The 16,424-nt window shown below is 31.4% G+C and overlaps 1 protein-coding gene across 1 annotated transcript in view; it reads left to right on the top strand.

Moving 5' to 3' along the window:
* The window catches only part of SLC16A7 (solute carrier family 16 member 7), a gene marked incomplete at both ends in the record, with an annotated part of 100,726 nt that overhangs the window by 66,370 nt on the left and 17,932 nt on the right, over nucleotides 1-16,424 (top strand). Inside the window, one exon of the mRNA XM_080704838.1 lies at nucleotides 2,286-2,500. Coding sequence (XP_080560964.1) covers nucleotides 2,286-2,500 — 215 coding nt within the window. The remainder of the gene's footprint in view (nucleotides 1-2,285; nucleotides 2,501-16,424) is intronic.

The following is a 16,424-nucleotide window of genomic DNA, read 5'->3' as shown; positions in this document are numbered from 1 at the left end:
TTGTAATCCCAGCACTTGGAAGGCTGAAACAGGAGGATCGCACAGGTTCAAAGCCAGCCTTAACTACATAGTAAGGCTCTCAGCAACTTAGTGAGAAACCGTTTCCAAATAAAGTATAAAATAGTTCTGGGAGTATAGCCCCGAGGTAGAAAAGCCCCCGGGTTCCACTCCAGGTACCCAGGTACCACACACACCAAAAAAAAAAAAAAAAAAAAGAAAGAAAGAAAGAAAGAAAGAAAGAAAGAAAGAAAGAAAGAAAATAAAAAAATTAGTAACAAAATTCTAACAGTCAACAGGGAAAAATTATATGTCACATGCAAGGTGGGATATAAAAAAATTAAGTAAAAAGACAGTAGGTGGTCTCTAAGGCTTAAAATGAAAGGATATCAAGTGGCCACTTCTACCTGCACTGAGAACCTGAATCAATAATATGTCTTTAAAAAGTTTTAATAACCCTGAGTGCCTGTTGTATTGATATTAGCAAGCCACCATTCTGTTGGTGCCAATGGTAGGTAATAGTTGATCTGAAACTTCATTACTGAATTCCAGTAACTTATGGTAGCCATAAGATACCCAGTTTTCATTCTAACTCTGCCATCCAATTGCCCCTGATGCTCCTTGACTTTCAGGCAAGCTTCTCCTCTTTAGTATCTTATCAATGCTAAAAATGTGCCTGGTACATCTTAGGCACACAGTAAATGGTTTTGAATATTGTCATAATTTTTTCTCACATACTACTGCTAATATTAGTTCCTCAAAGAGAGGAGAGAAAGGTAGAGTGTGTATGTGTTTATGTTTAATTTATTCTTTTCAGACTAAACTTTCATTACTGTACTCATAAAGAAACCAAAGCTTTAATTCTGGAAAACATCTAGTTTCTGGATGCAAAAAAATAAAAAAAATACTAAGACATTTAGAAAGCATGCTGATACAGAAGCCCAAAATTATATTAACTAATAGGGCTATAGACTTTATATTTTTGTATTTATATCTACAACCATTGTAGGAATATAAATATTTGACCAAAGTTAGGAAGGAATACAAACTGTATATGAGTTTTGTTTTGCTTATGGATATGTCATGCTTACTTTCATAAATTTACTTCACTATCTGTCTGATTAAATCAGAGAATTGGAGGCAAATAAATCAATATTGCAAGCAGCTAAATTTAATACTGAGCCACTGACTAGATTCTAGTCATAATGCTAGAGATTCATGCTAAACAGACTTGCTTAAAAGATCTCCACTGAATCTCTTGGAATGCCTAAGATAAGTAGTATAGATTTATATACACTTAATTTTGCTGTTAATTATTAAGAATGAAGTGACTGCATGAGCAAGACAAAAATAATTATAAACTGAATTTTTTAAGTCAATAAGCCTTCAGATTATGTGGCACCATGCTAGATTTTAAAGAGTCTCTGTAATAAAATGGAACAAATGGTTTATTACTGGTTAGTTTGGCCTGGATATCACAGACTTGAATAAAGTTAAAAACAGAAATGTAATTGGACTAGAAAGTGGCACAACACTTAATAAAGAGTTTAGGTAAAGTCATTGTGCTGGGTAGTTAAGAATATGAGTTTCAGATGGACTTTAGTTAGAATTGATATTCTGCTATGGACTGGCTATGTAACTATGGTCAATTACTTCATAATAAGGATCAAATAAGATATGGTAGATGAAGTAGTCAGCCTAGTAATGAGTGCAGAGAAGCATTTAGTAGACATTAAGCCCTCTTTGGAATCACAGAAGACCCTTTGAGTCTTTCTTAAAAATACATTTTCCCTTGAAGAAAAAAGGAAGAAAAATTGAAGAAAAAAGGAAGCATGGCTTTGCTGTACATGCATAAATAGATCTCTATCTGCATGAATGTGTACAAAATATACCTCACACTTCTATGTATTATGACTACATAAATATATATATATATATATATATATATATATATTCATATATATACACAGTATATATTAGTTTCAAATATTTGTTAGAGGAAATAATTGTCAATAAATTTAATGTACTGGTAATATAATGAATTTCTGTATATGTTTTTAGTAATATATAATCTATATTAGATTATAAATCATGATCTAGAATTTTTTTTATTAAAGTCTCTCTTGATAGTAATTTGAATAAAAGGTATGCAATTTTGTGGGGATGAGTTTATTTAGAAACTTATTATTTTACAAAGGCTTTATTATGCCACATTATAAGATGTTCTCTCTCCTTCTCTCTCTCTCTCTCTCTCTCTCTCTCTCTCTCTCTCTCTCTCTCTCTCTCAGGTAAATTGGTGGATGTAACTGGAGAATATAAATACATGTATATAGCCAGTGGGGCTGTTGTGGTAACCTCAAGCATATGGCTTCTCATTGGTAATGCTATCAACTATAGACTGCTGGCCAAGGAAAGAAAGAAGAAAAATGCAAGGAAAAATAAAAGTCTGCGTAATTCCAGAGCTGGAGAATCTGAACCCTTAAGCACTACTAAACATGATGAAGTGACTGTTTAAGATCTAAAAGGAAAGAACGCTGCCTCCTCAGAAAGAGAAACTAGTAATTAACAGGGATTGCTTCTCTGGTTTCAGTGTTTATGGATTTACTTGGGAGTTTGTTGTTTTTTGAAATATTGGAAAGGTTTTCAGTAGAAATGAGGAGTCACAACTAAGGATGGAGATGAGATGTTTCTCCATAAAAACTGTAATTGGTTTTAAAAACTCATTTGGGTAGTTAAATTTTGAGATTGTGCATGCAAAGTATCCAATACAATGGTTTAGTATCCATGCCAAGGTTTAGTTCTATACCTGACTCAGGATGTGTTGGTTAAAATATGAATTTTAAAATCTTCCAATGACTTTTAGTCTTGGTTATAGAAAGAGATATGAATCCCCAAGCTCTGGTTTAGTTAGTTAGAAGGAATATGTTTAGTCCCATAAAATGATCCTCTTTGCATTTAATTTTTATATGATATTAAAGTATAAAATAAAATCGAGGAAAATGATTTATCTCATGCACACATCCACACATATATACACTCATATACATATCCACATGAACAGAGTATCTGGAGAACAAAAATAAATAAGTTTGAAAGTATGTTATCATAGTCACTCACATTTATTTTTTTAAGATAAAAAATCCATAGATTCAAAAGTAATATTTTATATTTGCATGTTGTTTTACAATGTGTATTTTAAAGACAAGCACATGTGTGAAAATAAAGGTGATCTTAATTCAAAAATTCAAATGTGCTATAAAAAAGGCTTCACATATATATAATTGGTTTGATAAAAATGAAGATCCTCATTTTACACCATTATTTCTGAGTACTCTTAAACTTGATTATTTCATGCACATGATTTATTTGAAGGGTGCCACTAGTGCTTGGTGTTGGAATCTAGCCCTAAAGAAATTTTCAGAATTTTTATCATTATAATATATAAGTCAAATTAAAATTCTGCATGATGCCTAGCAATGAGCTATGTCCATTGATTTTAAAAGGATTTTAGTTTTTCACCCAGAAAATAATAATCTGGATTTCTTTTAACAAGGCTTCAATTCAGGTTTACTGTTGTACTGAAATTACAAAATAGAATAAATCAGAATTCTAGCTGACAAGTTTATAAATACATCCAATTCTAATTTTTTCCAACACAGCAATGATTGGAGTGATTGGATTACGGTTATGAGTAATCCATATAAGTAAGCTGACTAAGAGTAGGAGGACATTTTATTGAGTCCTCTAAATGCTTGACTCCCTTACTTCAAAAAAAAAGCAAAAAAACAAAACCAAATCACATACAGGCCTTTTATGAGGCCACTGAAGTTGAGTATAGAAATAGTAGCACTTGAAAATTCTGCCCTCTACTGATTATATTTCTGCTGTGAATATAACTAGAAAACTGTACAAAAGGCTTCTAAAAATATAGGCTGTGCGAGTTGGTATTGTAGTGATAGTGTATTCATGTTAGCAAGAAACTTGAAATATAGCAGCTCAGGTTAATGTAGTAGTTTTGTGTTTTCCTAACTATATGAAAACATCTGGGAATCCAAATAGCTCTTGAATGCAGGCACATTTGACAGCTCTGTGCACTCAAAACTATGAACACTATAGATAAGATTAGAAATATTCACAACTATAAATCTGAAGTTTAATATCCTAATTAATAAAAGTCATTTGTTGCTTTATGATGGAAGTGATATCATTCTGAAGATGTCCAAAAGATTTTGTTATGCATTTTTCTAATGCAATAGAGGCAGGTGCTATTCTCATTTCTTATGAGACCATACCTGGACACCAAGCTTTTATAATAGTTAACATTAAGGATTTGATTTATAAAATTTATGCACTATTTAAGCATATGGCTCATATTAAGAAAGCAATATAAAATTTTATTTAACATTTGTTTTTTTCTGCATATGATGGGATGTTTGTATTTTTCAAGTATCAAATAAAATGTGCCAATATTCTAGATAAATAAATCAGGAAAATATGACAGTAGATGGCTGTTTGTAATGTAGCTCACCTGATATCAATTCTTGTTTTAGCTATTTTTATATTATTAGTGCTTTTATATTCAACTCTCATCATAATAAATGCAAAAGGTTATATAGTGCCTCTGCAATCATAACCATTTTCAAAAAATGTCTTGCATTCATTCTCCAAAATTACACATTTAAGCTAAGATTCATATCAGACCCCAGGAGGAAATAAATAACAAATTAATGATCATGGGGCTTTAGGTCTAAGGGCTATATCCTTTTAATCACCTGCAAGTACAGACATGCTGTCGGTTACATTCCAATGCCTTCTCCATGGGAGGAGGTTTATTTACTTACTGATGAGTAGAGTTGAAACTAAGGTATATTTGCTTTGGTTGCCTTCATTGACTATTCATTTCTGATGCTGATTGTATTAATTTGTTAGTATTAATTTGTTTGCTACTTGATAGTAGCACAGCATAAAATTATAAATATGCATATCTTTTAATTCCCATATACATGTTAAAAATTAAACCAGAATGCACTGGAAACTGTGATAAACACATACTCAATTCAGAACTGTTCCAGTATAATATAAAGTATTCTACTAGTTCTTTCTCTGCACTTGTATTTATCGGAGGCAGTATTGCTTCAACAGAATTTTTCAAATATTGAGAAAAGAATATTGGCCTAAAGTATTCGCTGTTACATAATTCGCTGTCACATAAGTGGAGGAAGAAACATGTTGTCTGCTGTGTCAGCAAAATTAGTGCTGAATAGATTTCTTTCTTTAAGTAGGAAGAGACTTTAGATGATTAAGATAAGAAGCAAAGTCAGTTGCCACTAAAATGTCTACTATAATCCTCATCATAAAATTGTATAAGAGGTTTACCATAAACCAGAATACCCAAACAACTTACGATCACTGTTTAGTTTAAGCATTTTTCCACTTGTCTTACCTGAGCATTCCACATTTTTTGGTATTTAATCTTAAATATTCCTTCACAGTTTGTAAATAGAACACTGGATATGGTCTTGTCCTGACCTATCCCCACCCTCGTTCTTGATCTATATTGAGTCCAAAGAGTGTAACTGAAGAAGGCAATTGATGAGATTTTAGTGTATTTCACACTGGAAACATGATATTTTCTCAATATAAATTCATAAGATCCATAAATTTCAGTTGGTCAGTACCAAATTCCAACCACCTTAGCTCATGGATCACAGATCTCAACTGGATACTAGGGAGTAAGTAAAACAATTAGGTTTGATATGTTAGAAATATGTATGCTTTAAAAATCTAGGTGTTTTTTACTCTTCTCTGGCTGTACAACATAATCAAAACTATAGGGAGAGAAAATAAAAGGATGTATAATGTAGGTTTTTGTATATATGATGTATAACCTTGGTCAATTAGTTGGGACTTGTTTTTTTCCCAAAAAAAAACCTTTAAAAAACTGCTATTATTTGTAGAATATTTCAGATACTTCATAAAGTAAAAAAATTCATAAATATTTAGACTCAAAGGGGAAAATGGATACCAAGTGGGGAGAAAACTGATCTATATGCATCATGCAATTTGCTTACATGATGCCTTTTAATACTGAAGACAAAGCTGTGAGAAAAGTTATTAAATGGATGTAATAAATGAGTAAAATTATATATATACATTGAAAGAAGCTCAGAAAAGCTCCTATAGTGAAAAAGTAATATATAACCAAACCAAAATTTAAGCTCAGGTTTATCTAAAAGCAGAAAGAGCACCTAGTGTATTCTACTATTCTGCGTTCCAGTGGAAGCTACACATGAAAAGGTAAATTAAATATAGGTAAAACAATGTAAACTTTGTATGGTAAACAAATTAGATATAATTGAAATTTACATTATGATTTATTTGGTGTTTATTAGAGACTGCATTTGCTACAGCCTAAATATAATTTCAAATGCCTCATTTTCTAGCCAATGCAAATTACCCCAAATAATGGTAATGATCATGTAAAAGCCATAATTGTTTTAATGTAAATTTTTCTCATAAAAGTAAGGGAACATTTATATGACTCAGGCAACATTTTTCCCTGAAGTTGGATTTAGAAGGAGAATGTTATTTATTATGGATTAAATAATCCCTATAGCTGTCTCTACTTATTATGGAGTATTATGTTTAGAATTTTAGCAATTGTCCCCACTTATAAGATTATCCTATGCTACCAAATAATTGAGATTAAAATTATCTGGTTCATCTATAAAATTCATATTTATTTTCATTATTTAATACAATTTCTCTGAACACTCATTTTTTAAATTTTTCTGAATATCTTTATTATCATTCTTTTCTCTTTCTAATTATTCTACAGTAAAAACAAGTGATAATTACCTTCATCTTCTCCCTCTAGACTTCTGAAGTTCTTAGAATGTGTTTCTCCTCACCTGTATTTAGAAGTTGCACTTCCAATGCATTGCTCTCTTGTGTGAGAAGCCATCCAGGAGGCATCTAGCCTTATTTATTTGTGATGTGCAAGAGTGGCTGTCCTGAAGCCAACTGTATATTTTTGGGGCCATGGCTATTAATCTTGATGAATAAGAGAACTCCTCCTAGGGGAGGTACTTGTGTTCTAGAAGATTTTGTGATTAATATGAGATTTCCTTATGCAAGGTAAGTATATAGTTGAATACCATTTTAAAGAATGTAGGAAAACCAATTTTCCTATCTTTGTACTTACTGTCTTGAATGTTTCTAATCAAAGTGCCTGAAAACTCTAAGAAACAAAGCTTATTTTTCCAGCATTGGGCCATTATGTTGTCATCTCATAGGTTATCAGTGTGGTGCCATCAGTCATGTATGTTACCAAGAAAATTTCTTGCTACAAATAGTTTGCAATACCCAGCACCATCAAAATTGATATTAAAAACTAAAATCTTGACTTTTCTCATCTCACTATTTTTACTTCTGTTACATTCATACTCATAATCATATTTGAGAATACACTTAAGATCTGAAAGACCCAAATATGAGTATTTAGCTATAATGCTCATATAAGCAAAATCATGTTATCTTCATTGACACAATTTTAAAAAACTGAATAATTTGCTGAAGTAACATTATTTTTTTATACTTCTGTTTTTCTCTTCATTACTACCAATTACTACCAGCTGTTCATATGCTACTGATTTTAGCTCAAAAGTCCTACTATTTGGCTTTAGTAATCTCTTCCATATTATTGCCACAGTTCAGTTCATTTATGGACATATCATGAAAGAATTGGTATCGTTAGTCTTTTCTCTGTAACTACTTTTTATTTTTTTTGTTTTTATAACATCGAGGAAAATTTCTTTAACATTTTTTAAACGAATTACTGAGATTTTTGGCATGGGATTTTTGCTTTCTGGTGGGTTTGATTAATCTTCTGTGAGTCATACTTTTCCCATCTATCATCTATATCTATCTATTATCTATTATCTATCTATCTATGCTTGTTAATAAGGTGAGTGGTATTCAAGAGTAGTTCAGTAGGTCAGCAGTCATTAGCATAAGTTTATTAACATCACAGCAACTATTTTTTCTTCACATGATAAAACAGGCTTTTTTGTTTCTTTATTTTTAGTTAAAATATGACAATATGATAGAGAAACTCTATGAAAACACTGGTACCGAACACTATAAAGGCATAATAAGTTCAAAGAAAGTTTTCTGTTCAGAAAAACAAGAGTGTGGGATTTTCATCTCCTAAGTGTCAGGGGGAATTTTAAAACATTCGGTTCACTAGGACTGTCATTGAGTGTCTTGTTTTTTGTTTCCTGTTTTAATTTCATTTGCATCTAAAATAAGGTTTTGTTGAGTTTGATCCAATTCATGTATGCTTTGTTCATTAAAATAGAGTACAAACGTCTGACATGTCATTAGTGCACTTTATTTTTCTACCACCTGCTTTATTTTTAACTAAAATATGAGTATTTCTGGAAATCGTAAGACACGTCAACTAAAATGTTTATTTTCTGAGTCTTAGATGTAATTTTATTTTGTTTTCTATATATTTATATATCCAAAGATATATTTAATTAATTCTTACGTCTTTTCAACACTCTAAGTAATTTTGATAGATATCCACATTTTTAAGAGTTCTAGACTAGACCAGATTAAGGGTTTTGCCTAAGTATATACTAACCCTCTGAGTAAATGCAGAATCAGAACTAGAACAAGAACTAGTGTTTTGACTCCAAACACATTTTGTTTACTTTACTGTACTCTAAGCCATCCTGATGGTAATGATGACCTTTTTAGAGTGAGTAAAATATTTTCCAATAGTTGATAAATCCATTTTATTACATATGAATATGTTTTCCCAATCACACTATGCAAAGTCATGTTTGCAAACTTAATTTGAAGAATATTTCTGATTGCAACAGCAGATAATTGTGGGTAGATTAAAAGTACTCACTAATGAGATGAATAATTATTCACAACATATATCATTATAGTAATAACAAAATTATTAAAATAGTACCAATATTTTAGTATTAAAATAATGTGTCAATATTCCATTAATTACTTTTTTGCTTAAATCTATGGTTATTTTTAAAAGCAGCATTTATGTATTTGTTTCCTAAAGTAAAATGCCAGTGCACAGAATATACCAGTTTGTTAATCATAGAATTATACATAAGAAATTATTGCCATTGTATAACTAGAGGAGACCACCCATACAATATTTCTTAAGTTATCTGGAGGTGAATTTAAAAATTATTAGGATATTGTTTTTCTCAAACATTCTTGGCTTTACGCTGGGCGTGGTGGCGCACACTTGTAATCCCCACACTTGGGAGGCGGAGATAGGAGCCAGCTGCGCTGGCTTAAGCTACCCTGTTTCCAAATAAAAAAGTATAAAAAATAGGTCTGGGAGTGTAGCCTGGAGGTAAAAAGGTTTCCAGGAACCCCAGTACCAAAAAAAAAAAAAAAATCTTGGCTTTAAAATGTTTATCTTGCTAAATTTAACACTAAAATGTACAACAGGTATTAGAAAACTGTATAACTAAAGCTACTTTTGTATTAGAGATGCCATCTACCTCCATCATATCTAGAAAAATATTTTTTCTAGATTTTCTCTTTTTTGTACCCATCCAGAAAACAAACAAAAATCACTTATAAATAAAAGACCCCTGGAGAAGGGTGTTGGCTTTCGGGAGTTGACCCTGGACAAGTATAAAAGCAATAAATTATACTCAGTAATTTTTGTTTCATTTGTTCTGTATTTCATTAAAATCTTTCATAAGTAGGGAAGACCCTAAACATATCTGCAGTTGGTGATATGTTGGTTAGATTCAGACATCAGTATGCTAAGTTTGCATGGCATTGTGACAGAAGGTAGTCTCAGTATCGACTATATAGTGCAAAGATTAAATTTAGGCCTCATCTTTGTAACAATGACAGAAATGATGTCACACTTTAGTCAATTATGTCAAGTTCAGTACTTTCCATGTTGAACATGAAATAGTTAGGCCTTTGCAAATATTCACTAAAAATGACATTTTGATTTGGAAATTTTTATATAAAGTACTTCCTCCCAAAGATGTTAAACTGATGTATCAATAAAATCACTCTCAAAATTAATAATTCTCTATTTTTAAGGAAGTTTTGAAACACTTTTAGTAATTATTTCGTTTCAATCAACAAGTATTTCTTTCACAGATTAGTATTAAATTAGAGAAAATATTAAAAATAATATTGTTAGGATTAAAGTTATACATAATAACTCATTAATAATATCAAGACATACGTATATAAGACATTCCTGGGGAAGAGCCACACCTAGTTAACTTTTGCAAGATTCTTTAAGAGATTGTATTTAGGGGTTAATCTGTATAATATTTTTAATATAAATTATGTCTTATGCTATAGTTTTATGATTTTAAGTAAAAAGTTGTAATTGGTACCTTAATGACTGATGAATATATTACCATATGGTCTATCAACTATGGTTAGTTACTAGAAAACTGAGTAAAAAGAAAGGTAGTTTTGTTTGACACATGATTAAATCAGTTGTTTTTACAGAAAACTTAATTCATAGCTGTATTATTTCATTCTTTAAAAATTAATAAAGTATAAAATAATTCATGCAAATGCCTGTTAACATTTTAAAATATAAGATAGGACCATCTTTTTTGCCTTCTTAGAGATGAATGCAAAGTGATTGTGATTTGATCTTAATATATTTATTTATTTGTGTTTTTTGTATATGTAGCAGTACTACTAGCAGATAAGGCACATGTAGAAATTAACCAAAAATTAAAAACTGGCATTTTTCATGCAAATACATTTTTTAAATAGTATGTAGGTCTATTTAAATTGGGAATATATCATGTTGCTGATCAGTTGTTAATTGTTCCTACTTCCTTTAAAAAGCAAATTTGTTTGAAAACTGAATTCTTTACCACTTGCCTTTCAGTTATATTACAGTGTTACATGGGCATAATGTTTGAGAAAAATATCTGCTGTAATTTCTAAGTTTTACTAAGCAAATTTGAAACCAGATGTTGAATTCCTCTGTCAAAAAATATATACGATGCCTACAGTTTTAAATATATTTTCAAATTCATCTCTTTTTTTTAACTAGACTGTGAGCTGCTTGTGGACAAGGATGGTGTCTTAGAATGAAACTTTAATGTCTGGCAAAGTGCCGGGCATAGAATAATTCCTTATTGAAATGAAACCAAGGTTCTGTATTATTGAAAGACTACTACAGAATTCTATGATGCAGGTTGAATGTATATTAGAGGAATTCTCTGGCTAATATTAAAGGGAATATACAGAAACACCTGTAGCATTTTCTTACTTAAAATTTATGTTCTGTCTTATGTTCATTTTTGTTTTCTCAGTCAAATGTTCTATGCAAATGCTGATATTCACAGCAGCTAAACTTGATGGTACATATCAATTAGTTTTACTTTCCTTACAAAATTAGAAATGCTCCATTTAGGCTTCCTAGAAGTGTTGACAATCATTTTAAAGACTAAAGGTGCTACTTATTTTCCAACATTTACCTTGATCATAAGTGCTCCTGTCTGCTAAGCTTAATTTATTATTTTTGGGGGGAGGGGAGTGGGAGGAGTGCAACAAAATTAGAATATCCTTTCTGTCTGAATAATGTAATTTACAACTATTTGTGTTCCTTTGTACTCTATTATTACTGTATTTTAATTATTATTTCTTACTGCTTACTAATTTTATTGCAAGCTTGTGCTGTTTCTTAGAAAGTATATACATATATATTTCTATAATATATAAGAAAATCTGTATCTATTATTATTAAAATTAAGATAACAAATAAATATTCATGTTTAACTTTTGAAATGAAATTTGTGCTGCTTTTCTTAAGGACCATTAGATGCTATGCTACACTTTATGCTAACCAAAACATAATGTCCAACCTCATCTCTCATATAAGAGCAATTCTGCTTTTGTCTGAATGTAGCTAACTGATTAATATCCCTGGAAGTCAGACAGTGAAAAATGCAGTCTCATCCATATGGCCACAATGAATGAGCATGACTTATTTTTCATCTGAGTCTGTGTTTTTTGAGAAACTTTAGTTATAATTTTTATTCTTTAAATTTTCTACCAGGTAATAAAGTCAATGAGTAAATAAGAAAGATGGTAAAGATATAAAACATAGCTACTAATAAAATAGGAAAAATTAAAATTAAATAAATTAACTCTGCACTTGATTTTGTGCTTTGATGGACTGAAAAAGTGAGCATACACAATTCAAAAGAAAATATACCCTACCCACACCACAGAATTTCTTCTACATCCTCCTGGCAGCCCACTCTCCTTTGATTTGTTTTTTTTAAGTAATCTTTATTTTTACAGGAATTTTTGGTTCATAGCAAAATCATGAAGAACATATAGGATTTCTCATATAATACCTGTACCCATGTTTCAAATATCTCTCTACAGAATGGTATATTTGTTACCTCATTGACACAGTATCACTTAAACCCCATAATTTTTATGTTAGAGTTCACTCTTGTTGTCAAGATTTCTATGGGTTTAGACAAGGACATAATATGTATGTACCATAATAGTATAATCCAGAGTAGTTTTGCTATCCTACAAGCCCTATGTGCTCTACTTATCCCAATTTCTAAACCCTAACAACCACCATTAATTTTACTCTCTTTATATTTTTTCTTTCCTGGAATGTCATGTAGTTAGAATAATATAGCATGTAACCTCCTCAGATGGTTTCTTGTATTTAAATTTTCTTCCATAAATCATTCATGTATTACCATGGCTTACTAGTTCATTTTTTAGCACTGAATAATATTCCATGGTCTGAATTTACTAAGTTCATCTTCTGAAAGACACATTGGTTGTTTCTAACTTTGAGCAATTATGAATAAAGCTTCTATAAACATTCTTGTGCAAGTTTTGTGTGAACATATGTTATTAACTCTCATGACAAATGAGGTGTACCACTCTTGGATTATATGGTAAGAGTATGTTTAATTTTTTTGTAGGAAGCCTCCAAATTGCGTTTACTATTTTGTATTTCTACTATGTTAGAGTTCTTATGGCTTTTCATTTTTACCAGCATTTGATGTTGTCAGTGTCCTAAATTTTAGCCAAGTAATATATTTAGTGATATCTACCATTACTGTTTCAACTTTCATTTTCCTAATGACACAAGATGGGGAATATTTTTCTTATGCTTTCTTGCTATCTGTGTATCTTCATTGGTCAGGTACCAAAGTTTTGGGCCAATTATTTAATTGGGTTCATTGTTGTCTTTATGAATTTTAATGGTTCTTTGTAAATTTTAGATACTAGTCCTTTATTAGATATGTCTTTTTTTTCTATTTATTTTTTGGTGGTACTGGGGATGGAACCCTTCTCCGAGCTACACTCCCAGACCTATTTTTTTTATATTTTATTTGGAAACAGGGTCTCTTAAGCCAACAAATCTGGCTTCGAATCTGCATGATCCTCCTGTCTCCACCTCCCAAGGGTGGGGATTACAAGCGTGCACCACCATGCCCGGCTATCAGATATGTCTTTTAAAAATAATTTAATATTTAACTTCATTATTTTCTCCAAGTCTGTTTTTATCTTTATTATTCTGACAGTATTATTTGAAGCTGAAAATTTTCATTTTAATAAAGTTCAGCTTGTCAATTATTTCTTTCATGGACTTTTTTGCTTTCGGTGTTGTATTTAAAAGTCATCACCAAACTCTAGGTCATTTAGATTTTTTTCTAGATCATCCAAGAGTTTTACAATTTAGGTCTGTAATTTATTTTAATTTCTATGAATAGCATAAAATGTATATTTTTACTTGAATGTTCAGGTTCAGCACCATTTATTGAAAAGTGAATCTCTACATGCATTGCCTAATCAATGGATTATGTTTATGTGAGTTTATTTTGGAGTGCTCTATTCTATTATATAGATCTGTCTTGTCCTTTGCCACTGCAACACTGTCTTGAATTTTGTAGACTTATACTGAACCTTGAAATTGAATAGTTTTAGTATTCCAAAATTTTTTCTCTTTTAATATTGTGTTGGCTCTTGGAATTTTCCTCTTCATATAAACTTCAAAATTAGTTTGTCCATGTCCATAAAACAGCTGGCTGGAATTTTGTGTAGGGTTGCATGGAATCTACTTTCAGGAGATCTGACACGTTGATAATATTGAGTCGATCTATGGACATGAGATATATTTTTATCTATTAACTTCATTAGAGTTTTGTAGTTTTTCTCATATAGATCTTGTACATGTTTTGTTAGATTTATCCCTGATTGTTTAATTTTTGGTAGTGTGAATGTAAATGACATTGTGTTGTATTATTTCAAATTCCAGTTGTTCTTTTCTGATATGTAAGATAGTGATGGACTTTTGCATGTTAACCTTGTAACCTACAATCAGGCTTATTAGTTTTAGGAGATTTTTGTCAATTAAATAATTTGTTCACAATCTGGGCACAATCATAGAAGTTTAAGAAAATAATTGTTCTCCTTCTGCCCAAGTAACAAGAAATCTAGAAGTGTCTGCACAAAAGCCATTTTAGGTAAAAGAAAAGACGAGTGCAGAAGAGCTAAGCGCCATGCTAATTGAATTTTCCCTTTTATCACTAAATCAGGGCTCTCGCTGAAACACATTTCAGTTGCCTTTCACTGCTATCTCACTAGCCAGTCACTGGCTAAGGAAATTTACTAGTATTTTGGAATCCAGAGTAATTGTCTCCTGGAGCTTTGATAAAATTTATGTTCTTTAAGTTCAAAAGCCTTTCATCTCTTACAAGTCAGTAACAATAAAAGAGAAATAAATAAATATTGGGTGTCTGTTCTAGTAAAGAACTTGAAATAATAACTCTATATTCATTCCATTTAAGAGAAAATTAGGAAAAATTATTAAGTACCATACAGTATAATAATGCTTCCAATTACAGTGCTATTAAGTCAGAATCAAAATCTTTTCTTTCCTTATAGTATAGGGTGTGTGTGTGTGTGTGTGTGTGTGTGTGTGTGTGCGTGTGTGTGTGTTTGTGCATGTGTATTTGTGTGTGTGTGTGTGTGTGTGTGTGTATCTGTGTGTGCATGTGTGTGTTGTAGGAGTAAGGGCCTGATGGGATTGATTTCTGAGTTGCATATGATTTGCAGAGGTTTTCTGTATAACAATCTGGCCAAACTCACAAAATGGTGGTGGTAGAGGGTATAAATGACAAATCAATAAAAGTACAAAAAGTATATGAGAAGCTAAATGAAGTGTAAATCATTCCTCCTTATTTGTTTGACAAATATATTTGGGTGCATACAATTGTAGAGATACTCTAAATATTTTTTAGAGTACTAAACAAAATAACAAAATACTTATACTTCAAGAAACTTACATTCTAAGGGGGAAAAAAGAAAAGGTAAATCACTTAATATGTTAGATAAGACCTAAGAAAATAATAGGGCAGGAAAGAGAAATAAACAATTTATAACTTTAGATAGAATAGAAGATGAAAATAATGTGACATTTACATAAAACCTAAAAAGGGTAAAGAAACAAGCCATGAAAATCTCTAAAGAAAGAACATGCCAGACAATGTAAACATTAAGAGCCGAAGCGCTGAGCCAGGAGCATTACTGGCAAATATATGGGAGGGTAAGGTTGTTCAGCATGGAACAGAGCAAGGGGGAGGAAGTAGTGATGAGTAGTGAAAGAAAATTAGGGTTTGATTTCAGGGCCTTTCTGCTCACACAAGCACTTTAACTTGTACACTAAGTGAAGTAGCATTTATTTTGTATTATTTTTCAGCAATATAGACACAAGAAAATATCATTGTGAAAGTGATATGTATTAGCTTTCTATCACTGTAACAAGATGCCTGAGAAAATCAACTTAGAGGGAAAAAGATTTGTTGTGGCTCACAATATCAGAAGTTTTATTTCATAATCACTTGGTACCACCACTGTGAGCTTGTAGTGAGATAAAACATCATAACAGCAGGTGTGTAGTGGAAGAGACCTGATCGCCTTCTGGCAACCAGCAAGAAGAAAAAGAAATAGAGAAGGGAAGAGACCAGGATCCCAATGTACCCTCCCAGTACATTTCTTAGTGACCATTCCTCCAATTAGGCCCCACCTTCTATATTTTCCACTGTTTCTCAATAGTGCCACCAGCTGGAGACAACACCTTCAACACAAGACAACACAAGAGCCTCTAGGTGACATCACAGTTCCAAACTCAATGCCTACAACCAAGTCAACAGTTTTCTGGCATTATGATGCGCTTTGCCACCCTCCACCTGCCATCCCTGTTTTAATTCACTTTGGTCCTCACAGTCTATCTTTTATATCTAATCCATGATTAATTATTTCCCATGACTATTTTCTACCTAATCCCCCATTCCATTTCCTCCCATGATGATCCTTTTTATTCTAGCTAGATATTTTAAAATTAA

Source organism: Muscardinus avellanarius, assembly GCF_963383645.1.
Source record: "Muscardinus avellanarius genome assembly, chromosome: 11".
In the NCBI taxonomy this organism is placed as follows: Eukaryota; Metazoa; Chordata; class Mammalia; order Rodentia; family Gliridae; genus Muscardinus; species Muscardinus avellanarius.
This window is presented reverse-complemented; position numbering and strand designations above follow the sequence as displayed.